Below are 26,697 nucleotides of genomic sequence, written 5' to 3'. Positions count from 1 at the left end.
AGTACATCAGGTTACTAGGTTAAAATTTTTAGAAAAAAAAAAGGCAATTTAGTTTAAATGAATTGAGAAGTAATGATTATCTGAGGGAGTTAAAAGAGCCCAATAGGTAAATAAAAGAATTTACACAAACAGTACCACTGGACAAAAAATACAGAACTGCTCTTTAAAATGCCCAGGCATCCTTCAAACTATGGGATGAGATGGTATAAGTTAATGCTTTCTTCAAACTTTTAAGTTTTGATGAGGTAATGGAAAACCTTGGTTTGTTTAAAACAAATCACTTGGATTCTATTAATGTGATCAGAAATGAGTTTCAATTTTTTGCCCATGGATTCAGAAACAATCTGAAACCTTGATACAATAAAGATGCACAGTGAATAAGCTAGGCCTTATATCCTTGAACAGAAGCAAAGTTTTTATTTCTCGGATGGTAAAAGGCCTATGTGAATAAACAAGGGAAACAAAAGAAAGAAAAAATAAGATAATGAGCAAGAGAAAAATCAAAATCACAGCATTACATTCAGCAGTGAAGACTGGTAAATAATTTCTGCATTTAAGCTGAAATTTTTAAAAGAAGAGTTACTTAGATGAAATGTTACCCAATCTGGATACACATATTTATATAGAAAGGTGTATTTAACCCTCATTATATATTTCTGGAAAACTAACAATAGCTTTAATTCTATTCAATCATACCTTGAATTTTACACAGATCCTCTGTACATAGGTGGTCACACATAACTAGAGTAGAAACCTCAGTGTATGCACACTGTGAAATTTGTCAGAACTCCATTAGGTCATAACTTCAGCATCTAAAATTCCCCCACAGAGAAAATCATGTGCCTAATTATGACTTCGTAACATCAATGAAAGCCCTGCAGAGGGACAAAGTCCACTTCAGCAGTTCTAGTCGTTGAACAGAGGTTAAAAGAAAGTCTGGAAATTTCTTGGATCAAGCAAATTAATTGTTTGGTAGAGGGCCTTCTGAGAAAGCCCATTTAAAATGCACTGAAGAGATAAATGTATTTTAAGAGCCAGTAGTCTGCAGTTCTGTTTCATAAAAAAGTGCCTCATAAGCAGCAAAGGAAATTGTCCACACAAAAGATCAGCAGGATAAAGTCTGGCATCTAGAGGAAACCTACACCATGGTGCAGCTCCTTACAGTCTCAGAACAGCACCTGGTCAGATTTGGAAGGCCTGAGCTGGCAGAAAACAACTCAAAAATGATCTCTCTCCAAAATTTTTAAGTTAAAATGTATCTAAGGGGACACCATAATGTAGCAATTACATCCCTTTTACAACTAAAGAGGGAGGTATGATTGAATAGCAATAATGCATTCTTGCACACATCAAAACGGAGTAAGAAGTGTGTTAGTCACCTACAGGCATTATTAAATAGACCAAATGTTACTAGTTAAATAATTCATGGCTAGACTGGACTCAGCCACACTCTCCTCTCACCCACCCTTCCTAATGCAAAATTTCTCCACTGAGAAAAGGGACTTGCAGGCTTTCCATGTGGGATGACAGGGAGGAGACAGAAAGGCAGTCTTGCAGGAGAAGCCAGCATAACCTGCTTGTACCCAGATGGAAAGAGCTCCCCAGGACAGCTGCAAACTCCATCTTTCCCACTGTATAAGACACAACTCTGTGATCCAGGAGAAGCTGGGGACCTCTGAGCATGTGGCCCTAACTCCTGCTGATCTTTGTGGGGCTCCATATCTAATCTGCAAGCACAAAGGAATAATACCTCCCTGAAAGGGAGACAATGAGTATCAACGAGGAAACCCTCACAGATATTTTCACCTTTTCTACTTAGACACAAATTCTTAACTGAGTTTTAATCCCTATGGATATAAAATTAGGTATCATTCTGTAGAATAAATAAAAACAAGTGATATAATAACAATGACAATCTAAATCAAACATCAGAACTGGGATAAAATTTTCAGCTTCAACAACTTAAACACTATATATACAGCCACAGCCACAACCCCATTTACTGAGAACAGCCACATGCTGCAGGGTTACGGCTCAATGTTTCAAAATGATAGATGGGAAATGATACATGGGGAATATCACCCTATCTCCAGTTTGTAAGCCTGCGAACACCTACTGTAAGTGCCAGGTTTCACTGACTGGGGAAAGTAAGCCACATGGCAGGCAATCACTGTATGCAGGATCAGGGTCTATGATGTTTCCCACAAGGTTTTGCATTATTGCAGTAGATAATTTCAAGAATGCTCACTGTTTAAATACCAAAACTTAAGTTGCCACCTGAGAACATCAAATAATGAGGGTGAAATAAGTAAAAGCCAAAGTCAATGTCTCTCTTTGAGCAGTTCTTCTCACTACAAAACCATTGGTGAATAAACAGGAGACCATATCCCATTCCTTCAAAATCACTGTAGCTTGAAATTAGATAGTAAAAACTCACAAATTACAGTTTTGATCTGTTTTGTCATTATTGTTCTCAATGAAACTATGGGACAATAAGTTTGTTTTCACAAGACTTTTGAAAAGGGATAGGTCTCTCTAAAGTGGCAGTGTGCCCTTTAGAAAAATAAAAATAGAGACACAGTTTACTTGTGACTTGATAGAAATAAGCATTCGACATTTTGTTAAAACGCTATTGGCAAATATATAGGTTGGAGTTATAAACAAATACGCATACATAAATGAAGGAGAATGTAGATGTGCAAAATTATTCCTTGGAATACCTCTTGTTAAACTAAATGACCAGGTACAATGTAGATATTCATATTTAACTCTGGTCAGTGCTATACACTTGAATATTTTTAAAATCTTCAGAATTAAGTTATTAAATTGTTAAATATGTCTGTTTTCCATAAAGATCCAATAGAAGGACATTAGATTTGAATCTGCAGTCTACTCAGTTTTATTCTGTTTCACCCAATCCTTAATGAAGGGAAGAACTGTTGTATACATGGACTGGCTGGACCGGGATAGAAATAAATTAGAATGTCATTAAGCAACAATGATATGAGGATCACTCACTATTAATTTCTTGTGAACAAGGCTGAACATATTTTTACGCTTAGATAAAGAGAAAATAGAGAAATAACAAAACAACTGGCATCAACAGCATGTTAAAATATGATATTCAGCTGTACACTGTGCAGCCTAGTCCTGGGAACAGTCTAGCTGCTTTACTGTGGTACTCATATTTCTATAGCTGTCAGTAGACTGACTGATGAACCGTAAAAAAGATATATGATGTGTGTATATGAAAAAGAAATTATGACTAATCTTAGAATGCATTGGCAAACTTTTACCTTCACATGTTTAAATATATTGTGCTTTGTAGTAGAGGAAAGTTGAGACTTTTGAAGTCAAAACAGATTCTTTTTGGAACATGTTTTTTATCTGATTTGGTATCTTTCTAAAAATGTCCAAAGCATCATAAGCTGTGCTTCCAACAAAAAGAAATTCAAAATATGGTTAAGTTCATTATTTGAAGATAGTAGTAGAAATCACTTGATAAAATAAACAAGACTTCTATCAAGTCACAATCATAAAATCAGGCATAAAACAAACAGGTCATGGGAATGCCTTCATTCTGGTCAAGGATATAAGGGTTAAATCCACATATTTGTAAGATGATTGAGAAAACCTACTGGAAGCATGATCAACCCAAGGCCGCCACCACTGCTTTTTTTTGCCCTTGGCTTTCTCTTTGTCTGCTTCTCCTAAAATAAAATATGTCCAAACATTAATTTTACAAAATGAGAAACATGTTTCTTACACTGATTAATCATTTTTCATTTCTCTCAACAGAACTAAATTTCATGAGCATATCAGATGTTAGATCTACTGAATATAATCAATATAAAAAACATTTAGAAGCATGACCACCCAGCACAAATACTCTAGTTTATGCAACAGTTAGAAGAGCGTTCTACTCTAAAACAGCTTGAAGTTCTTTTTTTTTTTTTTTTTTTTAAACATACAGTCACACTTCTCTGTAATATCAAGAAGAAAATATTTTCCCTCCTCTCAAATCCCCCTACATTTCAAGCTCGATAATTTTATATCCAGTAAATGTTGATCCTAAGTCAGTGCTGGAAATGTGGCATTAAATAGGTATCATTTATCTGTTCCCACATTTTAAACAACATTAAAAAATATACAAATATTTCAGTAACTGAAAAAGGCCTCACAGCATCCAAAAACCCTTGCTGGAAACATGTGATTTCTACCTATTTGTTACACTGTGGTTTATAAACAATATGTTTATTCAAAACAAACCTCTGCTGCTATTTGGCTCTTTGCCAACAATTTGAAGTTAGCCAAAAGTAATCTCAAGGCAAATTGTTTTCTCTAAATCTACTTGCAGTACAAAATCCCAGGTGAATTTTATTTATTTATTTATTTATTTATTTAGGCTGAATCAAGCTCCAAAATGTTACTGAGTAAACAACCTTGTTCCTTGATGACAGTCTTGAAGAACAATTTCTCAATTGGCCAACTATCAGATCTATCAGGTCCTTAGCGCTCAACTGCAATTATGGCACAACAATAGCTAACAGTACCTTCATCATCTTCTTCAGAAACCTTCCGAATCTCAGGCCCCTCTGAAGACTCCTGTGTCATGCTTAGCATCCTCTCTTTACCCTTTTTGTATTTTTGCTGCCTGGCCTTGATGCGATCCATTCTAGCAAAAGGAAGAAACTTATTATATTCTGTTCTTCACCCCTTTTGACCCCCTCTGAAAAACAGCTGTTAAACACATCCATCCACACACACACACTAACATTTCTACAGAAAATATCCATTCCATACTGTCACTAATCTTGCCTTTAAAAATAAAGAGTTAAATGGCTCTGAAGAGGCTGTCTGGACCGGTCACGAACATGAAACTGGCCACTCAATCCTGCACTAGTTGTGCTGTATCTTCAACTGATTCACTTTAACTGGTTTAATTTTCATTTCAGATGCAGGAAAACCTTCATTTCTCCTTCTTGCAACCCTGTAAACAGTTAACATGATCTAGCCTTTTAAGCCTTTTAAGTTTTTCACATTTTGACAGGCAACAGTAAAAAAAAAACAAACAAACAACACACAAAACACAAACACAACAGTTATAAGTGATTTCAACACAACTACTTGACTAGAAGTGAAAGAAAGAGAAAGAGAGAAAAAGACAAAGACACGAGAGAGAGAGAGAGAGAGAGATGAGAGAGATGAGAGGGAGAGAGAGAAAGAGAGAGGGGAAAGAAGGGGGAGGAAGAGGGGAGAGAGAAAGAGAAAGAAGGAGAGAAAACAGAAGAGAAAGAAGGAGAGGGGAAGGAAGGAAGGAAGGCAGGAAGGAAGGCAGGAAGGAAGGCAGGAAGGAAGGAAGGAAGGAAAAGAAAGAGGAAAGAAAGAAAAAGAGGAAAGAAAAAGAAGGAAAAAGAAGGAAAGAAAGAAAGATTACTTGTTTTTCACGTTTCCTCACATTGCATGCATTCATGCCGCACAAAATAGGATAACCAAAACCACAAAGTGAACTGGACCTCTACCAGAAAATAAAAAATATAGCATGTAATATCATAAACCATCTCATAAAGAGAAGACTATATGGTCACATTGCTATGATACTCAAGTGTGGAACACTTAAATGCTGATCTTGTTAACTTGTCATCATTAGATTTCTAAGGTTTAGAAGAGCCTTCAGAATGAGCAGTGATGTTCATATCTTCTCTCTTTATATAAAACATCTGTTTCCATTATAATTCCAGGCTCACTGAGGAGTAGATGCATCAATACATTTCAGACTGATTTTTTTATGTCAACCTTGCAACCTTTGGTCCTGGAAATGTGATTCTGCTTTTAAATGAATGTTTAGATTATGCAGTACGTGTCTTTCTAGAAAAGATGACTCTAAAACTGTGTGATACTGAAATACCTAAGACCTCCAAGTGCATAGAGCACCATTTCTGTAGTTGCAAAAACATACATCAAAAACCTAATCAACGTTTCTATAAAATAAAGTGCTAGATAAATGCCAAGAATCCATGAAAAATGTATACAAAATGTGTATGCGTGTGTATATATAAATACATACTGTCTTTTCAGTTGATCCATTGATTTTTTTTCCTCTTCAATTCTTGCCTTTACAGCCTTGACAATCGTAGCCTGGAAAAGCTCAGCACCCCTGCAGCAGAAACATAGGTGGAAGAAAGGAAAGAAGGAGAGCAACATGTATGTGTTTCCAAATTTTCCTGTATGCCAGCTAATCAGAGAACTCTGTTCTCTCTGTATAGTGTTTAATCAAACAAAGTCAATCCAAGGCTGGAAAGAACTAATCAATGAATACAGAATACTGATCTGCTTAGAGTTAATTATTTCAAGAGCTGTGTCAAACACTGTGATCCCTACTCAGCGTAAAAGTTCCTCTAGCCACTGATGAGAGATTTAAGTTTCCAGTCTGAAGAATGTAGAACATGGATGGATTCAAGACTGAATTAGAAATTCTTGCACAATTCCAGGATTTGGTCTTTATACTTATTTCAGCATTGTAATCATCTTGCCCCTTTACCTCAGTCCCCAGGAAGCTTTGAGCAAAGGCCACCTCAAGACTTTTGCCTTTATCCAGGACCATTTCAGCTTCACTTTTACCCTCTGAACATTACTTTGCTTTCAATTTGATGGCACAAATCCTTCAGCAGGTTTCTGGTGTGCCAAAAGAATGACTTATAACTCCATTTCATTAGAAATATGCAGTTGACTCAATAATTTGTATATACAGACTGTGTGTCTAAACCATTCTTCACTATTCATTCAGGAGCTCTCAAAGAGTTTCAAAGACTCACTCAGAGAAATAGAATAGATTCAAATCCATCTTCTTTTTATTATTATTTTTTTTTTGGGGGGGTGGGGAGGGAGGATTCAATAAGATCATCAGAAGTCTAGTCCTACATAATTTTTCACCACCTTTTCCGTGAGATTTTTGGTCCTTCCATGTAATATGCAAGATAATCACAATAACATTTTTTTTTTTTTTTCCCTCAGAGGAATACAATCAACACTGGCAATCATTTTTATCCAAAAGTATGGTAAAGTACCACAAGGGATGACATGTTCTCCTTAGCAGCTCGATCACCCCTGAATTCTTATAGACTGTTGAAAACTGAAACCAGAGCCTTGTCACTATTGTTTGAATCACAATTTAATATTATTAGGGTAAGGACTTTGTATTTCCAATATTAACTTCAACTGGATTACAGGCTCAAACTATATTGTCTGAATCCAAATATGACCTTCTCCATAGTCCAAATAAATTCTCAGCTTGGATTTTAGCAAGGCATGCAGTCAGCTAAAAAAATTAATAACATCTCTGTGTTTATATGACCCTCCTTCCTGTAATGTCTCAGTACTTCCTGGTCATTAATACATTTATCTTTACAAAGCTTTTGACATAGGCCAGTATGTCTCCACTTTTGCTTCTGGAGAACTGAAAGCTGGGTATGTTCAGTGCGACACCAAAAGACACAAAGTTCAAAGTAGAAACCAAACATGTTTCTTTCAACCCAGTGCACTGTCATTTAAATTAGTCTGCTCTTTCCTTCTGGAAGAAACTTTCCAATTTAGGAGGCATTTTGACACTCATGACTTCGCTTTGTGTTATATTCACTGAGAACATAAAATCATAGAATCATAGAATATCTGAGTTGGACCCACAAGGATCATTGAGTCCAACTCGACATCACACACAACACACACACAAAAAGCTACAAAATGGCAGTATCCCATAGTCTTTGGCATTAGCACTGAAATTCATCCCAAAGCAAAAATCTGAGAGAGGCAACATAGGACTAAGGCATAGATCTTTAGGTAGCTCTGTTCACAGCAATGAATTTTGGTCAGTATGGGTATTTCAACATGTCTCTTTTTTAAATGAATCACTCGAGAGGGAATAAGAGGAAGATAAAAAAAGACAGCTTTTAAGGACATGCAAGTCAAATTTGCCCTCAAACATGGATGGAAATTGATGTGCATATATATATATTTTTTTTTTCTGGGGGGTAGTGCCAAAAAAAGTATTATTGCCATAATACTTTTAATCCAATTGTAAACAAAGTAATTCCTTAGAAATCTTACTGGAATCAGTAGTAATTTCATTCCAGACCTGCCTTTTTATTAAACAAACAAACAAAGAATGGTTGTTCTTGTGATAGCTGTGAGTGGATGCTTGCAGAAAAGTCTAACAGGCTCAGAGTAACAATTCTTGCTACACCAGGTTGGAGTTCAGTGATTGACACTTGGAGTCTTCATGAACCAGATGTCATAATTTTTCTGTATTTTTCCTGATGTGACATTTTTTGGAGATGCAGTTTTCAAAGTACGTTGTGTCATACTCTGATCTCAAAATATTTTTTTTTTTCCAAGGCTTAGAAACTCTGGCATTTGCTCTCATACATACTGATGCTGAGAGACTGCTGCAACACACATCAACTTTCCCAGCTTTTAATGAAGGCTATGGGAGCAGCAGATGGTGTTTGGTAGGTTTAATTTCTATCGGATTCTCCGTTAATTTGTTTTCTTGTGTGTGCTGTGTCAGAGTTGGATTTGCAATTATTAATTTAGCATGGATTGTTTAAATTAATGTTATTTAACAGGACTTTATTGGTAATACATATCATAAACAAACAAGTACAGTAGTAATGGGAGTACTAATAATCTGTTTAATTTATTTTTTTTTAACTTTATGTTACCTTGATGCTAGGATCTGAGAAGCTTTTATATCTGCAACCACGTGAAGGAAGTAGTAACTCATGAAGACTCTTCTTTGCAACAGCAGGAAAGCAAAACATATACTGTCCCAGATGATTCCTGCTTCTCCACTAGGCAGTTTACAATCTACATTGCTGGTTGCTGGAAGAAGAAACCATCAGCATAAGAACTACTGAAATAAGTATTTTTTGCAATGCTTAATCACTTAAATAATGCCTTTAAAATGACTTTAAATAAAGCCTTTAAATTGACTTGAATTGAGGAACTTTAATTTCATTTTTCTTAAGAAAACTGACATATACTTCCATCTGAAGTATATTTTCTTGTACAGCTAATTGGAAAGCTTCCAACAATTTGATATCCTATGAAAACTGAGAATTCATCATAACTGAAGAATTTTCAAGCAAATTCACCCTGTTCTAATAAGCTCTTGGTTAAAAAAAAAAAAAAAAAAAAAAAAAAAAAAAAGTTTAAGGAAAGAAGTATTTTTGGTTAACTTGAAATATTTGATTTCAGCACATTTTAGAACGAAATTTATTATTATTTTTTTTAATCTCAAAATGACTGTCTCTTTTTTCTACTAAGAACAATATCAACATGAAAAGGAAGTGTGTTATTTTTGTCAAAATAATTTTTTAATTGACTACTACCACCTAATATTTTTCTTTTCCCTCTCCACATCTCAGTTCACAGGAATCCTTGGTGTTTCCATTGCAGAAGAGAAAAAAAATACTTGAAACCACAAAACTGCTTCCTTTGGGATAGGAGGAAAAAGACAGAGAGGAAATCCCATTCCTCCTGCATATAAATTTTGGCGTTGGCTATTTCTTCCTTTCTTTCTTTCTTTCTTTATTCTCTAAAGACAGTTCTTTTGGGAATACTCAAAAATTAAAACTGGGTTTTGTGGAGCTAGACTATAAACTAAATGGTCTACACTGCCCTACAGAATGGAGAGGACTCAAGGGAGAAACTCCGACTCAAAGCTGGCTTTACAGTTAAGCAAGCCAGCATACCAGACCTGGAAGTTTGAGCTCCAACTGTTTCTAAGCGTGCTATGCCCATCCCCTGGGGAATCAGAAAGCCATGTCTAAGTTTCTGATCCTGCTCCAAAAGTTTTGGATAATACAAGAACCACTGGGCACCATTTAACTTGTGAATTTGATTCTTGGTATTTCCTTTACCTCTATTGTCCACTTATCTATTAGGATCAGACGTGAGGATTTTTGAAATAGGAATTCAGAACTCTGCTGCAGCTTCAATGAAATCAAACAGTAGTTCTGTTTTAAATTCCACCAAAAAAAAAAAAAAAAGTATTTTTAAATTGTCAGCACAGGGTGCCAGGACAAAGTGGAGCCAAATTTATAGCCCACTGAGAGGTAAAGGGTCTCACTCCGCATACGTCCTTCCTACCTCCCTCCCTTCTGTTGCCTCCATTGACTCATGCTACCCACTCCAACCCTGTTATCACTACCAACTTGAGAATAATCATAAAAAATTACCTGAGGTCATTGTGCCTGCAAAAAAATTACAACTTTTACGCTGGATTAGCCTCCTGCAATTTCAGTGAGTTGAAGTGGTTTTGAGGAGCTGAACACAAGACCTGCTGCACAGCAAGGAGTGGGACTTTACAGCTAAGAAAAGGTGCCGTCTCTGTGCAGTGGTGGTGAGCTAGTAACTGACCTCAATTTGTATGGCAAAACCATAAACCCAATTATCACATGAACTGCAGATACCATGAAACTGTGTTAAGCTCCCATGTCACCATATTGTACATTTACAGCAAACACAGTTTGTGTGTATGTGAGTGGGGGTGTTAATAGTTCTCTGTGTATCTCCCTTTTTTCTAGGAAATATTTTCAATACCTTGTCTTGCTAGTCCATATATGACCAAACTCTATTAACTGAACTCATGTAAGATATTTGCACAAGGTATTATGTATTATGTCAAGAGAGGGCACATTTTAAATATGGTAGGAGATTTTGAAGGTGTTCCTTAAGCTTTAGGAAATTACAAAGAAAAACAGGCTATACTTACGGATACGGTAGCCTTTAACTGTACAAGCCAAGCTAAATGCCTGAATCAACCAGCAACTATTCTTAACTAATGACTCAATGTAGCCACAGGCTCCTATCTGTAAAGTAAAAGAACAGTTTCATATAACAAGACGTAGAAGAAATAAAGATAAGAAAAGTATTGCATCTCCTTAAATTACTTGAGAATATTATTACTGTCATTGGCTGAATTGCATCCCATTAGTAAAACAGATTAGATGTAAGTGTCTTTAGCAGTAACACATATCACATAGCAAGAATTAGTTCTTTTGATTATCCAGGAGATAGCAGGTATATAGGTTTTGCTTGTGTTTTTGCAGAGAAAGTGATATGTCTGGCATGTGATGCAGTGTGACGGCTAAGCAACTTTTATAAATCACTGAGTTAAACTTGCAAACATACACAGACAAGCTTAACTTAACATACACATGGCCCCACTGAATTCCCAAGCATAAAATGAAGCACATATGTGAGCATTTAGAACGTTTGCAAATTCAAACCACCCATAAATCAATTTTATTTCAGTACAGTGACTTATATAAATGTAAAAAGAAAAATGTCTGCTCTTTTCAGTCCAGCACTTAAATGTTCAAAGCTAAAAGGCAATTGCCAGGAATAAATCTAAATTTATCTTTCATAAAGTTTTAAGTACTGCCTTGTCTCAATCACCTATTAGTGCCACTGCAAGAATCTGTTCTAAATGGTTAATTAATGTAAGAAAACCTTTAATACTTCACAGAAGTGTTTAACATTCTATTATAAAATGTGTCTGTTTTCCCCTGAAGCTCACAATAGTTCTAAAGGAAAACAGAATGCAGCTTGTAATTTTGTAGTCACACAACTACATCTAGTACTAGGCTTGAAAATTCTAGTTTAAAATAAAAGGTTTAATTGAATGTGCACTATTTATTGATGGTGTAACTGATCTTGCACTTTTAACTCATTTCTCACCCCACCGAAACTTTCACAGACTTCTAAGGAACAACTTAAAAAGACAAAGTATTCAGAATCTGATCCTTTGAAAATAGCTTGTGAGCTTTCTCAGAGCCAGACTGAAACAAGTATGCACATTTTCCTATAATGTATATGCATTAGCATTCTCTGGATATGCACTTGCAGTTTCTGCTTTAAAATGGAGCCTGCTTTGCACTAGCAAAAGGCTGTGGTCCTGAAAAGGATTTCTAATGACCATTCAGTGCACTGTGCATAATTCCAATGAAGCCACAAAAGTGCTCAGGGCAGCAGAAATGCAGCAGCTACTTACTGAGAGGATGTTCTTCATGGTGATCACAAAAACATTGTATGCAATCAGCCAGTCCCAGTAACGCAGAATACTCCTGATGGGTTTCAGCAGCAAATCTCCACCAAAGAGAAGGAAATAAAAGCAGGCTACCAAGTAGCCCATACAGAATATGCTGATCCTTGTGGTTCCCGTTATGAAGATTATAGTAAGCACAAACCAGAAGAGGTAACTAAATATTATCACCTTATACATGTCTAAGTAGGACCTGGAAGTAAAAGAAGGAGAAAAAATTACCATTTCTTGAGGACAATGATAAATTTCCACTATTTATGCGACTGGTCGCTACTTGTAGCTACAAACAGACAGCAGAGCATTCGCACCCCACGTCAGCATTTGGGCATATGCATAGAATTAATGCCAAGGTCAGTGGATCTGGCTGGCTCATATACTCAATTCTAGCTCATTCATGTGCATAAGCACCTTGCTGCATGCACCCAGTCAGGGCACCTTGCACCACACAGGATCAAGCCTTGTATCATAAAAGGGGGAAAAATATATTCTCACCAAACTTAATGATAGAGTGATATTACCTGTCAATGCCACTTCTGCAATTTAAAAGCTATCTAAAATAATCCTTTAAGAAGTGTGGGTAGTACTAAAGCAAATCTATCTTCAAAAGCCAGCTACAGTACTTCACTGCGAACAGTTCTGTATTTATAAATTCTAGGGAATTCAGCCTGGTTAAAGCCTACCTTTCAAAGACAGCTGCTAAAAATACCTTTCTCCAGTGGAGATCAACTGAAAAAGTTTTGAGGAGTAAAAAAGCTCCTACAGAATATAAATGTGCTAGAATTTACTGAGATGTTTGCCAGGAAGCTGCAAGACAGAACTATCTGAAATCAGCCTGGCCCACAATGGGAAAGAGTGAGAAACAATTTAGTATTTTTTTTCAGATTCATCAAAATCTTGACTTAATATTGACTCAGTGAGCTTTCAAATAAGAATATCTGCCAAAGGCAATACCAAATACTACATATAGTTAAACACTGCAAACCCAACAAATTCTTGTTTTCCACCCATTTAGTGTTTTGATTCCAGATGTACTATGTTTTCAGGGTCTGTTCACCAAGGCTGTGAAACTGGATTTGTCAGGAAACCAGGCAGGGAGACAGCACGATGGGAGTACACATATACCTAAGCCAAACCATGTAAGGAGTAAATGAGCTAAATGCAGTGGATGAAGCCACATAAAAAGGCCCATGCTGCTTGATGTTCTCAGGCTCAGAAGTTTCTGGGTGTGTGTATTTATAGTCCTACATTTATATGTATGTATTATACATTTAGCTTGCCGAAGCTAACTGGAGAGGCATTTAATGAAAGGTAATGAGAAAGCTCCTCTGTGTTTATTTCCCACAAACGTTAAAGAAATTTATCAACTAATGCCTGTGAAGGCTAAAAATTTCATGGCTTCAGAAATGCTGCTGGGTTTGGGGTGATAAAACATTATCAAATAATCTATACACACTAGGAAAATAAAGACACAGAAGATAACAGTTGAACAGATCTTCAGGAACTCAAAATTCACTCAAAATGGTGCTCTCACTGTTTTTCTCTAGGAAAAAACAACAACAACAACAACAACAGAATCTTAATATTTGGTGTTTCGTTAATAATACTTATGTGATGGATGGCTAGGAAGAAATCACCTTCCTGAAACCATTTTAACAATTGCAGTATTTCAGAAATCTTCTCCTTTGCTACCAAAGAAGTACATCAACATCTGTTGAAAAATGTCCCAGACAAAACTGAATTGATCAAATATGCAAGAATATTTTAATGCTCTTCAACAAATATGAATTCTGATTCTGAAAAGACAACATGAATTTGTCTGGATCCAAATATTCCAACATTCACACGTCATTTGGTTGAATCACAGTGCAACAGTGAATACCACTCTCAGATTAAAACATACAGAAATTAGAGAGAATATAAAAAGGAATGCAATAATTTAGTGTTTTTTTTTGTTTGTTTGTTTTTTCACTATAATGTTGATAGTCCATTACATTCTTAGCAGTCATCTAAAATACTAAATACAACTGCTCTTCTCGTTTTCAAAATATACATTAAACGTAATAGCGTTAGACATCAGTACACCAAAACAAAACAGGATGAAAAGGAAAGATTCTCACAAGGCAGGAAACAATACAATTGTATGATGTATTTCTTAGAGATGTAAATCTTTCTCATTTTAAGCAATACACAATTACAAGCAAGACCAACCACATGAAAGATTCCACGTTCAGGTTGTCTTCTTACAAAAATGGTGTTTGAAAAAGTCATTCAGGGTATACCTACATTATGGACATAACTGACTATCTCAGATACATCTGTGCTGGCCCAAGAACAATGCCAACTGATGCTGCACAGAGAGCAGTGGGCAGAACCTCAAATACCTGAACTCATGTACCTGAATAATCTCACATACATGAAAATATTCCCCAAATTATATTTCTTTCTATTGTAATACCCCCAGATGCCTGTATTTTTCTGTTATAGTGCGGAGTCATTTTCCAAACATCGTTTTAATTTTCCTTAAATATTTACAATAACATAGGTAGATCAAATGCTTTAAGAGAAGTAATAAAGATATGTTTTGGAGATGGGAGGCGGTTCTCAGTATATTGCCTCTCAAGCTGTATGATGCATTCTTAGATGCAAATCTTCCAAAATCAGAAAGTTAGGAAATGAAGAGTTTCAGTTCCTTGCTCTGGAGATTATAATGCAACAGTGAGAGACTGAAGTACAAGATTACCCCAACATCTAAGAAGACCCTGCACAAACACAGAGTCAGTCAGGAGCCTTAACTTTTTTTTTTTTTTTAAACTTTTTCACATCAGAAAATTTTTAATCTTGGATAGCATATACTGTAATTTTACGCATTCACCGTAGACCGCAAAGATAATTACTTTAATGCTGTGTAAATCTTCCAAACCTCATTTTCTAAGCAGTTTTTAAATACACTTCCAGTGTCATAGAGGAGAGGCCACCCTCAGGATGTGGCATTTGAACACACCTAGAAAATCTGTGAGACAGCTGAATCCTAAGGGAACAGTCCCACTCCCCTTCATCCCCTCAGCTGTGTACTGCTGTCTTTGGCTCTAGCTCTTTAAATTTATTTAAAGAAGCAAGTGTATTTAAACTCATTTTGTGGGAGACAGAAGGAAGGACTAATTAATGACTATACAGCCTATGAAACAACTCATTGCTGGTGTGATGAATTCAAGGGTGAAACAACAGTAAAAGCAGGAGTGTGCAGATGGAAGCCAGGAATACATTTACACTTCAGGGGGAGATTAGCCACTATACCAGAGTACCAAGAACATCAGAGCATGGCTTTTGATAGCACAATAACTTCTGAATTAGAAAATATGCAGAAGAATCTTGAAAGACAAACAAAATATGAGAAATACTAATTGGCCAACAGTGTCATTAGCAGAATTCACTTATATTCTAGATGACTCTGTCACTCTAGTGACTGCATCAGTTAACAAAGGAAGACCAACTGATGTCATCTACCTGGACTTCTCTAAGGCCTTTGGCACAGTCCCACATGACGTCCTGGTCTCCAAACAGGGGAGATATGGTTTTGATGGGTGGACCATTCAGTGGATGTGAAGGTCACACCCAGAGAGTGGTGATTGATGGCTTTATGTCCAAGTGGAGGCTTGGTGACGAGTGGTGTCCCTCAGGAGTTTGTCCTGGGACCAGTGCTATTTAATATCTTTATAAATGACACTGACAGTGGGATCAAGTGCACCCTCAGCACGTTTGTAGATGACACCAAGCTGAGGGGTGCAGTTGATACAACAGATGGAATGGATGCCATCCAAAGGGACCTGGATTGGCTGGAGAAGTGGGCCCACATGAACCTAATGAGGTTCAACAAGTCCAAGTGCCAGGTGCTGCACCTGGGTTGCGGCAATCCCAGACATGAGCAGACACTGAGAGAAGAACTCACCGAGACCAGCTCTGCAGAGAAGGACTTGGGGGTTCTGGTGGATGAAAAGCACAACATGAGCCAGCAGTGTGCCAGAAGGCCAACTGCATCCTCATCTGCATCAACAGAAGAGTGGCCAACAGGGCAAGGAAAGTGATTGTGCCCCTCTGCTCTGACCTCATGAGGCCTCATCTTGAGTCCCGTGTCCAGGTCTGGAGCCCCCAGCACAAGATGGATGTGGGGCTGTTAGACGGCGTCCAGAGGGCCACAAGGATGATAAAGGGGCTGAAGCACCTCTCCTATGAAGAAAGGATGAGAGAGCTGGGACTGTTCAGCCTGAAGAAGAGAAGGCTCTGGGGCAACCTCATTGCAGCTTTTCAGTACTTTAAGTGGTCTTATAAAAAAGATGGAGAACAACTCTTTGCTAGATCAGATAACAAGAGGACAAAGGAGAAGGTTTTAAACTAAAAGAGGGGAGATTTAGATTAGAGGTTAGGAGGAAATTCTTTACTCTGGAGTGGTGAGGCACTACAATAGGTTGCCCAGAGAGGTTGTGGATGTCCCATCCTTGGAGGTGTTAAAGATCAGGTTAGACAAGGCCCTGGGCAACCTGATCAAGTGGGAGATATGCCCGCCCATGGCAGGGGAGTTGGAACTAAGTGATCTTCAAGGTCCCTTCCACTCCAAGGCATTCTATGATTCTATGATCTTGTTCAAAAACAAGGAAGAGAAAATCCGAAGTTCATTCTATCCATCCACCAAAACTTTTTTAAAAGTTGGCTGTCTGTACCAACTTTTTTTTGGCTGTCTGTACCAACTTTTTTGTCATCCACCAAAACTTTTTTAAAAGATGGCTGTCTGTACCAAATTATCTGCTTTTATTTACTAAAGCTTTATTAGTCTTATGATCACTTCAGTATTTTATTTCCACAGGAATTACTTGTTAACTGTAATGCAATCCAGCCTGTTGCAAAAAAAGATTGCTCTAGGTGTAGTTGTGTTCCCAGCAGGCTCAATAATGTGTTTGGCTGTGGCCAGTCCAGTGTAGTAGTGGATCACTACCTTTGCCTGCAGGCCCCCCAAGGCACTGATGCTGCAGCTGATAATCATAGAATCACAGAATTGTATAATCACAGAATCATAGAATGGCCTGGGCTGGAAGGGACCTCAAAGATCATCTAGTTCCAACCCCTCTGCCACAGGCAGTGATGCCACCCATTAGACCAGGTTGCCCTCAAGTCAGCACTTTGAAGTTTAGGGAAAGAACGCACTTTTCTGTTTACACACTGATGAGACAATACTGTCCTGTTACATTGACATAGGTCAATGTTTCTTCATTCTGGAGGAGCTCTTGTTGGGTCATTTCATTGTGGTCCCTTAACAGCTACCTGTTTTGCTTTGAGTGTGGATCACTACCTCTATATAACCCCAGGGCTCTTCCCACAGCCCTCTTCTGATGACTAGCCTCTCCCTCTCCTTCAGGCATGTTACTCCTATGTGTTTACATAGCTGTCTCTTTACCTCTGTTCTTCCAATTTCTTCTCTCTCTCCCCTCTTCCTTATCTCCTATTCCTTACATTCTTTGCACCTGGATCCTACATCACAGTGTTTCCCCTTCTGATCTCAACACTGCTAATTTATCACCAAGCAGCTATTCCCACAGCCTTTCTCTGTAGCTCCATTTCAATCTCCAGAAGTCAGGTTCACTGATTTTCCCTTTTCCAATAGCTACATCAAAACTTCTGAAAATTAGCTCTATTATTTTAATGGACTTCTTTGGATTTAGTGTTGTGGATAGATCCTGTAAGACTTAGGACTGTTATTTTCTTACTCCCATTCTCTTATCAATGAAGTCCTTCCTTCATGATTCTATTTTCTTTAAAAATCCACAAATCCAAAGCTGTGTTATTTAAGGCCATTTTATTAGCAATGAAATGTTTATTTGCTTTATACAAATATGATGGGAAGCCTAAAATGATGTTTTGCAGATCCTTTTTCACTAACCTGAGTTAGAACTGTAGTTCCAAAAAAGGTATTACAGCTGCCTTTGAGAGAATTTCTCTGACTCACCTGATGATGGTTCCCAGGAGGGACTGTTCAATGACTGACTGTTAATATTCTTTCTGCTCTCAGGAGGCAAAAAGTAGATTGCAATCCCAAATTATTTTCCTGTCAATGTCTAGGAGAACATTGGAAAACTGCTTGAGAACTGAAATGAGGATTTTCTGGCATTAGAGACTGTGGGAAAGGATTATCCTCCATGAAGTCACTTCAAATTCTGTTTCATTTTAAAAGCTCCTACTTCTATTATTCGCTTTTATTTCTGTTTCAAAGCCTTTCAGTTTTGCTCTCCCTTGGGTTTATGCACATATCCCCTGAGAAATCTGGGGGTGGAAAAACAAGAAAATTTCAGGAAATCTCTTCCTTAGACTGTATTTGTCATTTTTGAGCTCAAGTATTTCTCCGGAAAGAAGAAAATTAAGCATTTGGAAACATTATTTTTTCCTGCCACTGTTTATATTGCAGTTAGAAGCTTTTTAGCCATGTCTATTAGAACAAACTGGCACCTTCTCAAGGAATCAGACACATCAGAAGAGTGCTTCAGTCTTCAAGTGCCACTTCTTTTCCTTAGCAGTAAATACACATTGGGCTTCTCAGAAAACACATGAATACTAAGCACTATGTTTCTGATGCTTTGTAACTTATTCATAACCAGGTTGTCTTCACTTATCTGTCTGGATCTTTCTGACTGACTTTTGGATGAATGCCATTTTTCATTTAACATGCTTGGATAAGCTTTAAAACAAGGTTGCTGTCCCTGATAAAAAATATTTAGATCATTCTGAAATGTCTCCATCAACGTGAAAGAAACATTTTTAGATAAAGCCCTTTTAGTTCCAAATTGTCTTGAATATAGGCCAGATACATGCATCTTCTTCTGAGGTATATCTTCAGTCCATTCTCCAGAGCTTGAGAGTCCTTCTTTTAAAAGATTTATAATCTCTAATAAAAGATTCAAAGTCATCTTAAGAGACTGTCCAGCCATTCTCTGTCACTTCTTTGAGGCAAATTAGGCATTGGACAGTGCGATCACTTGAAAATAACACCATTTAAAGCCTGGGAAAAATCCGCATTGTAATGAAGGCATTGAATGGGACACTAAAGGAAAGATCCCATCAGGCAGAGAAGATCTATTATGCAGATCATACTAAAGGAAGGTCTGTTTATACCTGTCTACACATTCTACAAGTATGTTCCCATTACAGTTCCAGGAAGCTTACACTTCAAATTCAGAAGAAAAAACTTTATAACATACCTACCCCGGCATCTACAAAAAGGATATCATAAACAGGAATTTCCTCTGTTCCTGAAATGTGTTCTCTATTCATTTGATGGAATTTTCAACAAAAATGTCCCTGTTCTGTTTCTTTCCCCACCTTGTTCTTTTCATTCTATTCACACAACATAAAGCTATCGCAGGAAACAGTCACACAGATTTCTGTATTTATCTGAAACAAGCATAGAGTGATCATGGGTTATCTGTACAGCTCACCACTATGAATTCTTTGTTGTTGTTGTTGTTGGTTTGGTTATTTTCCACCAACAATATCACTTCTAGACACAAGGTGCAAATTCCCAATTAAATGGCTGCATAATACCTATGTGTATCATGTATACACAGTCTATTTTCTCAACACATGCTAATTAGTGTGTTTCAATACATATAAAGCCACCAATGGCTTCAAGCTGAGGCATGCCATGCAAATGAATCAAAAGACAGAACTTAACCTAAAGGATTGTGGAGAGGCAGCAGGCCAATTCACCTTGGACTTTGCCTTCCATTATAAATCTAACTCTGATTCCCATCCAAAATCTTCAAAGAACATCCTTTGTGCTTCAAACTTTTCATGCTTGGCCATTTGGGAATATCTTCTACAGATGACTAGAAATACCTATCAGATGCCAGGGAACTTTGAAAAGATGCCAAACTACACTGTTTAAAAAACAGTCATTTTCTTGACCCCTTTTCCCTTCTGAAGATAGCCTCCAGATATGGTGTCACTGATAATGATTCTTTTTTTCACAACTTTTTTTTTTTTTTCCTAGATTAAGATGGGAAAAAAAGATCTATCTCTTCTTTCTTTGAGAAATCACATTATCAGCAAGGGTCTTTGCCAGTGACCAAGGGACCAAGGAGACCAAGCATATCAGAGTGTCTGATGCAACTGCTGAAATAGCTTTTGTTTTGTGGACACCACCACAGTGGCAATAAGAATAACTCAGCCAATCCCCCTACTCATTCCTCTTGAGCAAACCCTATTTGGCAGATGTCTCTTGGAAAGCATCCCATCTTGATGGAGTATTTTGAAGAGATCTTATGACCAAGCTCTATTTGGCAGATGTCTCTTGGAAAACATCCCCACTTGATGGCGTATTTTGAAAAGAGGTTATGACTTCTCTCACTCCGTTTATGTTAGTGGGTCTAGAGCATGGGGTCCACTGTGGAGGCTGGAAATACTCAAGAGGGAGAACTTTTTACCCTACACCCAGAAGTGACTATAAATCTCTGGATAAGTTGAGTCAACTGAAAGTACTTCCATTGTCTCCTCTTTAAAGTTATTTCAAAACACATTTGGCCATCATTTCTAAGAGAAACAGCAGTATCATCTTAAGATCTTGAGAAGGGATTTTGGTGATAGCACTTCTCTGGTAACAGAAATACAAATTTATAAGCGTAAGGGAGACTTCACTAGACATTATTTCAAATTTTGTTATTCCTTTCACACTCACACATCTGTTAACATACATTTCAAAACAAACACCTAGTCTAAACAAAGCAGTAGCTAACAGATCTTATTCCTCCCATTTATTCCTGTAACACTGCATCAACCTGTCAGAGAGACCTTCAATTAATATTATGCCCAGCACAACTCAGAAGCGCTGAGCTAATCTGTGAAGTGATCACATCGGAATGCCTCCACTGTTTGAAGCCTGGGGATAAGAGACTCTCTCAGGCTCTTCACCCCCCCACACTCCCTTCATATTATTCACCTTTTTAAATAACATTACATACAATGCTGAGGAACAGAAAGTCAAGCCACTTGCCTTTTTAAAGTCACTTTTAATTTTTTTTACTACTTAGATGAAATAGCACAAAGGACATTTTCCTATTTTAGTGTATCATTTTGCTCGTAGACATCTCCGCAAGACATGAGTGATGACTTAGTGTAATTAAGCACATACATGGGCAAGTTCAGACAACAATTGGTTCTTGCTAATATGTATGTGTTTTTTGGGGAAGCCACAGGAGTGCTGAAATTGACCACAAACACTGTCTCACAGGGCATTCATGGAGGGAATATGCGCTTTCAGGCAAATTTATCACTGAACATCTCTTTGGGGAGCACTTAGACCAATCAGCAGTGTTAGGAAGGCTCTTGAGACTGTTTCCACCTGCCTTTTTCTAAAGCAGAAGCTGATTACTCAGAAGCTGTCTTACATCTCATAAAGCAGTAAAAGGCATGTTATGAGTTGGGAACACATATGTGTATAAATTTCAAGTAAAATTGGTAGCTGTGAGAGTTACTTTCACGCTAGAGAACTTCACAAAAATGAAGCACTGTATTTTCCAAGTGTTTAAGATCCAGTTTTTACCGGCAGTAAATGAAGTCAGGAACAGGATTATGCTGGCTGAAAGATGCTGCCTCAAGATTCATACAAATTTCCACATTGTCTCCAGCCATGATTCGTACAGCAGCTTTATTTTCATCCTCAAACGTTTGCCTTTGTAAAGATGCACACAGCAGCAACATGAAATCATCTAGGAGAAAGCAGTGGTTGCAAGGAAAAATTCCGTCATTAACTGAGGTGTAGGGAGTGGTGGTGATATGCTATAATATAATTACCATGCTATAATGTAGTTTTCCCATGCTTTGATTATCCAAGACTGATTTTCAATGCATTTAACAGTGATTTGACATTTATTAATGTATTTGATTTTTTACCTGTCATCTTCTATGATTTTTCTGAAAAAAGAAATTAGAACTTTTTGATACTTCTTTATTAAAAATAGGATATTGAAAAACAGATGAAGAAATAAGTAATTTGTTGAATTTTTCTGCTACACACAAAGCCACACTTTGTATTCAATTTCCCACAGAATATGTCAGCTTGCTGCTGGAGAGTAAATAAAAGCCTGGCTTCAAATTACACTGTGCAGATGTTTTAAGCAAAAGACACGTAAACACTTCTCAGCTATGTGCTAAAATACTTACAGACAAGGAAGACAGGGTTTGGTCTCACAATGAAGTCTGGAAAGTATAACCACTTTATGATGTTTGAGTTGAAGTTGGCATTACCACTTCTCCATGGATAGTCTATATGACAAAAGCATGTAGAAATGCAATCAGTACTTTACAACAATTACTTCACCCTTTTCTTCTGAATAGTTGTGAATACTTATCAATTTCCCAGCACTTTTCTGTAAAAGCAAGCAACAGTAATTGTCCATAAAAGGTAAGCGTACTTACCTTTACAAGGAGCAGGTGGAATGCCAATACAAAGGAAGTACTGGAATGTAATGATGCATGCCAGAAAACAGCAATACTTTGGCCAGATTTCTGCAATGGCTTTTCTTCTACGTCGATACAATACAGCAATCAACCAGAAGGCATGAATCATTGCATAAAAATCCATTCGTTGACCAATTACATTAACCGATAGAAGAAAACAGGTCTGTGAAGGAAGAAAAGAAAAATAAGGAACATTTGCAACCTGATGGCTAATCAATTTAGCAATTCAATTTAGCAGATAAACTATTCTGGGGATTTTGACAGAATGCTTGGACACATGCTGGGGCTGACTGCAGGTATCCTTTGCCAACCAACATTCTAAAAGAGTTTGTATCTGTCCACCAACAACTTATCCCACCACACCCCAACTGCCCAGATTTTCAATACTCTTCTATGAGTGTCAGCTACAAGAATACAGCACTAAAGTGGGTTTCCATTGTGTGATATCTAGAGATATGAAATGCAAAGAGCATTCTCACAGTAGCCTATAAGTGAAATGTTTAATTGTTGCCAAGCAAAGCACATATTACACAGCCATATATTTTGATAGCACTTACAGATGTGAGAAAGAAAAGGAACCATTAAGAATAACAACAACTAAAGTGTATCCTCATGTGGGAACCAGACGAAAAGAAAAGGGATTTAGACAATATAACTTCTGTTGGCTATAGACAAATCCAGTCAATTGCTGTAAGGCAACTTTAGTTCTCCATTCCTTTTAAGGCTCTTTATCCCAGACCATTTCTGTTCTCTGGCTCCACTTAAAGTACATCCTTCACTCAGTGCCATGAAGCATGTTTTCAGACATGGTGAATAATTCATATTGAATCACTTATCCAATGTACTTCACTATTTTGATCTCCTCTTTCCTCAGATTAAGATGAGGTCAAATTTATTTCCTGAAGGAAACAACTTGCTGATTAATTTTAACTTTCTTTCATTCTTAACTCTCAGGCTGGCCATAAGCAGTTTATTCTGTTTATCAAGACCAAAGGGCAGTAGTCTTTAATGCATAGGTCAAGAACATCCTTCTAACTAGATTTGGGGTGCATTAGTTTAGCAGTTACTTTTTGTAGATAGCCATTAAACATTTTGAAAAACAAAACAAAACAAACAACAACAAAAAAAACAAACAACAGTTTATTTGTTCTACAAACAATTTTGACAGTACATTTTGTGTGTCTATAGACAAGCAGAGGAGCTGGGAAAACTGAATTAGAGCAATTCTAATTTTTATTTTTTTGTTTTTGAGGTGCCTGTTCAGCACAGTTTGCCTTCAAGGTAGTTTCAGTTCTGGGATTTTGGTGCCAGATATAAGGAATACATTAGTTGAACTTAAGCCCCATCTGGGCTATTGCTGCTGGCAAAGCAGACAAGCAGATCTTCTACAAAATAAGACGACAACCAGATATTTAGGATTTGTCATGGATCTTCAGAAAAAATCACTTCACTAAATTTGTACCTGCCTCTCCTTACATTTTGTGCATTTCTTGTCTACTGTAAAGATATTTGGAGAAAGAAATTTGTCTTAAACATGTTGCATAAAATGGCAATAACCTTTGCTGGAGCTCTTGCTCCTGTAGACTTTTAGCAGTTATAGCAACAAGCATAAAAAAGAAGGATGTGTTTGTGCAGCCAGAGGTAAAAGAAGTCCAGAAATTATTAAATGTAGACAATGGCCTGCCAGCTCCTTCTTCCTTCTGTTCCTGCAGTTCCTGGTTCCCTGTGTGTTCATTCATATGAGGGTATTCTTCATTTCTGTCCCTTGCCCCACCTGTCATACCTTTTCGTGAGTTAAGACATGACCAGTTAAGGCTAGGTCAATGAAAAACAAGTAGAAAGAGAAAACAAATACGACATAAAAATAAAATCAAACTGAAAACCACTACTAGCAGAGAGTAACTGTTGATGTGACATAAGTTATTACTAAGAAGCATCCTACTGTCAAACATAATTCAAGCTAGTATCCAAAAATAACACAACCAAAACATTTGGAATAACAGTCTAAAGAAAATTAATATATTACAATTTACCTCCAAACCAAACTTGTAGAAGAAGTAGTTTATGAAATACTTGACACAGTTTACCAGTCCATCATCCAGATGTGCTCTTGTAATATCGTGGAAAATGGTTTTAGTCACAGGTACAGTAAGGTTATTTCGACATCTGTAGTACTCTTGATGACGGTAAATTGTAACTTCAAAAGCCAGAATAGCCAGCATCAGTAAGTTGTTCTACAGGAGATACAATCAGAAGAATACTAAATAAAAACAAAACCACAAAAAGCTATAAAACTTTCTGATAAACATCAACCAATGAATGCTAAAATGGATATTAACTTTGAGAGCTCCCACACTCCAGGATGTAGTGGAACTTATTCTTAGCTACTAACATTGAAATAAAGTGAGGTTCCTACCACTTACTGGACTTTGTACTGAGATTTGGAAGATAAGACATTTCTTTAAGAATACTGTAATGAACACTAGTTGTAGAAAGGAATTGAAAATGCATTGACCCAACTATTTTCCCTCTCACGTTTCATGGCTTCCCTTAAGATATCATGCTTGCTTTGGAGGAGATAGAGGATACAACCATCTACAAAGTCAGCTGCAGGGGTTCAGCTGGCAAGTACTAACTTCCTAAAACCACAAGGACCCTCAGTACTGCAAATATACCCTGGATACTCTTTCAAATGAACAATGATAAGTCTATCTGTCAGTCTTCATTCAGGCAAGGCTCTTTCTGTCCCAGTGCCAGCCTGACTGAAATAAAGTCATTAGCTTCTCTGAGATCAGTTTTCTCTCTCAGGAGGGAGACCTGTTTTCAGCTCAATTAAAGAGAAATATTAACCAACTCCAAAAGTTGGTTAAAACCTGAAGAAAGTTCCTCAAGGAAACCACAAATGAAGACGAAGAGGCAATCTCTGGATTTCTATTCACAAGAAATATTTGGGACAGTAATGTTTTTAATTAGTTTATTTATTTTTACAATAAGTTATTTCTGTTTGTTGTCCCTGGGCTGCTCACTGCTGTTGGGAGAGTTGCCACTTGGCAACTTCACCCTCCATGCAGAACTCACGTCAGCCATTGCACCTCCCCACATATATTCTTAACTGACAGAGATGCATGTCTAAGGGAGTGAGAGGCAGTGGCACATTTGGTGAAGGCAGAGGCACCTAACAAATTGACTGCACAAACAAAGTACAGAGAGGCAAACTCTCAGGGGAAAAAAAAAAAAAAAAAAAAGAGGAATAAATCAGCTGTTAGATCAAAGACTGCTATTAATTAGTTAATAGATTTCTGACTGCTTTAAATTTTGTGTATACAAAATTTGGAGATTCCTTAAATTACATAGAAGTGTGCAAGGTTTTCCCTGGGAATTGATAAATTTATTGTAAGTAGGGTTTTTTAATCAAGATAGGAATAATACAATATTGTTCACAGGCATCAATCGAAAACAAGAAGAAAAACAAAAGATATCAATTTACTAGTGTCTGAATGAATTATTAACTTAGCTTATTTCATTTTCTAAACTGAGACTAAGGAATAAGCACTTATAAAAATTAACTGCTTACATGTATAGCATATACTGTCATGCAAGGCAATTACTCCAAGTAGACCCATCAGTCCTGTGATACCTGAAAGCCATATACCTTTTCATTACTTAGAGCTCTTAAATACCACATTTCTTAGAGTGTTGTTAACAGACAGTAGAGTCAGAAAGTGATCCTTCTGCATGCAGATTGTCTTAATTGGTACTGAACCCCATCTGGAAATGACCTACGTAACAGATATGGCCTTCTGCTGTTTCTTTCCCTCTGTACTTCTGTACTTCCCTATTTTAAACAGCTTCCATTATTTTTTGTGTGCTATATATTTCAAAGACATTACTGAATTCATCACAAATAAGAAAATATTTCAATACAGATAGTTAAAGAAGTTACCCTTAAGTACACAAGCAGGGGATAAGACTTCCTCAATCCAACCCACTCTGCAGGATCAACTGGACCACTGTAGAGGATTGAGGTTTTGAGTTCTTCTATATCAACCTTTGTTTCATTCTCTCCAGGCTAAAAAGAAAATGCAATGATTTATATA

General features: G+C 37.1%; 1 protein-coding gene across 7 annotated transcripts in view; it reads right to left on the bottom strand.

The window, feature by feature from the left end:
- Nucleotides 1-26,697, bottom strand: part of PIEZO2 (piezo type mechanosensitive ion channel component 2) — a 347,735-nt gene that overhangs the window by 44,529 nt on the left and 276,509 nt on the right. For all 7 annotated transcript variants that reach the window (XM_032182550.1, XM_032182552.1, XM_032182554.1 and 4 more), the window contains 11 exons: nt 26,544-26,669; nt 24,634-24,834; nt 22,559-22,763; nt 22,304-22,405; nt 21,684-21,849; nt 12,053-12,296; nt 10,772-10,868; nt 8,718-8,877; nt 6,068-6,157; nt 4,554-4,675; nt 3,639-3,710 (listed from right to left, as the gene is read on the bottom strand). In XM_032182550.1, coding sequence (XP_032038441.1) covers nt 3,639-3,710; nt 4,554-4,675; nt 6,068-6,157; nt 8,718-8,877; nt 10,772-10,868; nt 12,053-12,296; nt 21,684-21,849; nt 22,304-22,405; nt 22,559-22,763; nt 24,634-24,834; nt 26,544-26,669 — 1,585 coding nt within the window. The remainder of the gene's footprint in view (nt 1-3,638; nt 3,711-4,553; nt 4,676-6,067; nt 6,158-8,717; nt 8,878-10,771; nt 10,869-12,052; nt 12,297-21,683; nt 21,850-22,303; nt 22,406-22,558; nt 22,764-24,633; nt 24,835-26,543; nt 26,670-26,697) is intronic.

This window comes from Aythya fuligula, chromosome 2 (assembly GCF_009819795.1).
Source record: "Aythya fuligula isolate bAytFul2 chromosome 2, bAytFul2.pri, whole genome shotgun sequence".
NCBI lineage: Eukaryota > Metazoa > Chordata > Aves > Anseriformes > Anatidae > Aythya > Aythya fuligula.
This window is presented reverse-complemented; position numbering and strand designations above follow the sequence as displayed.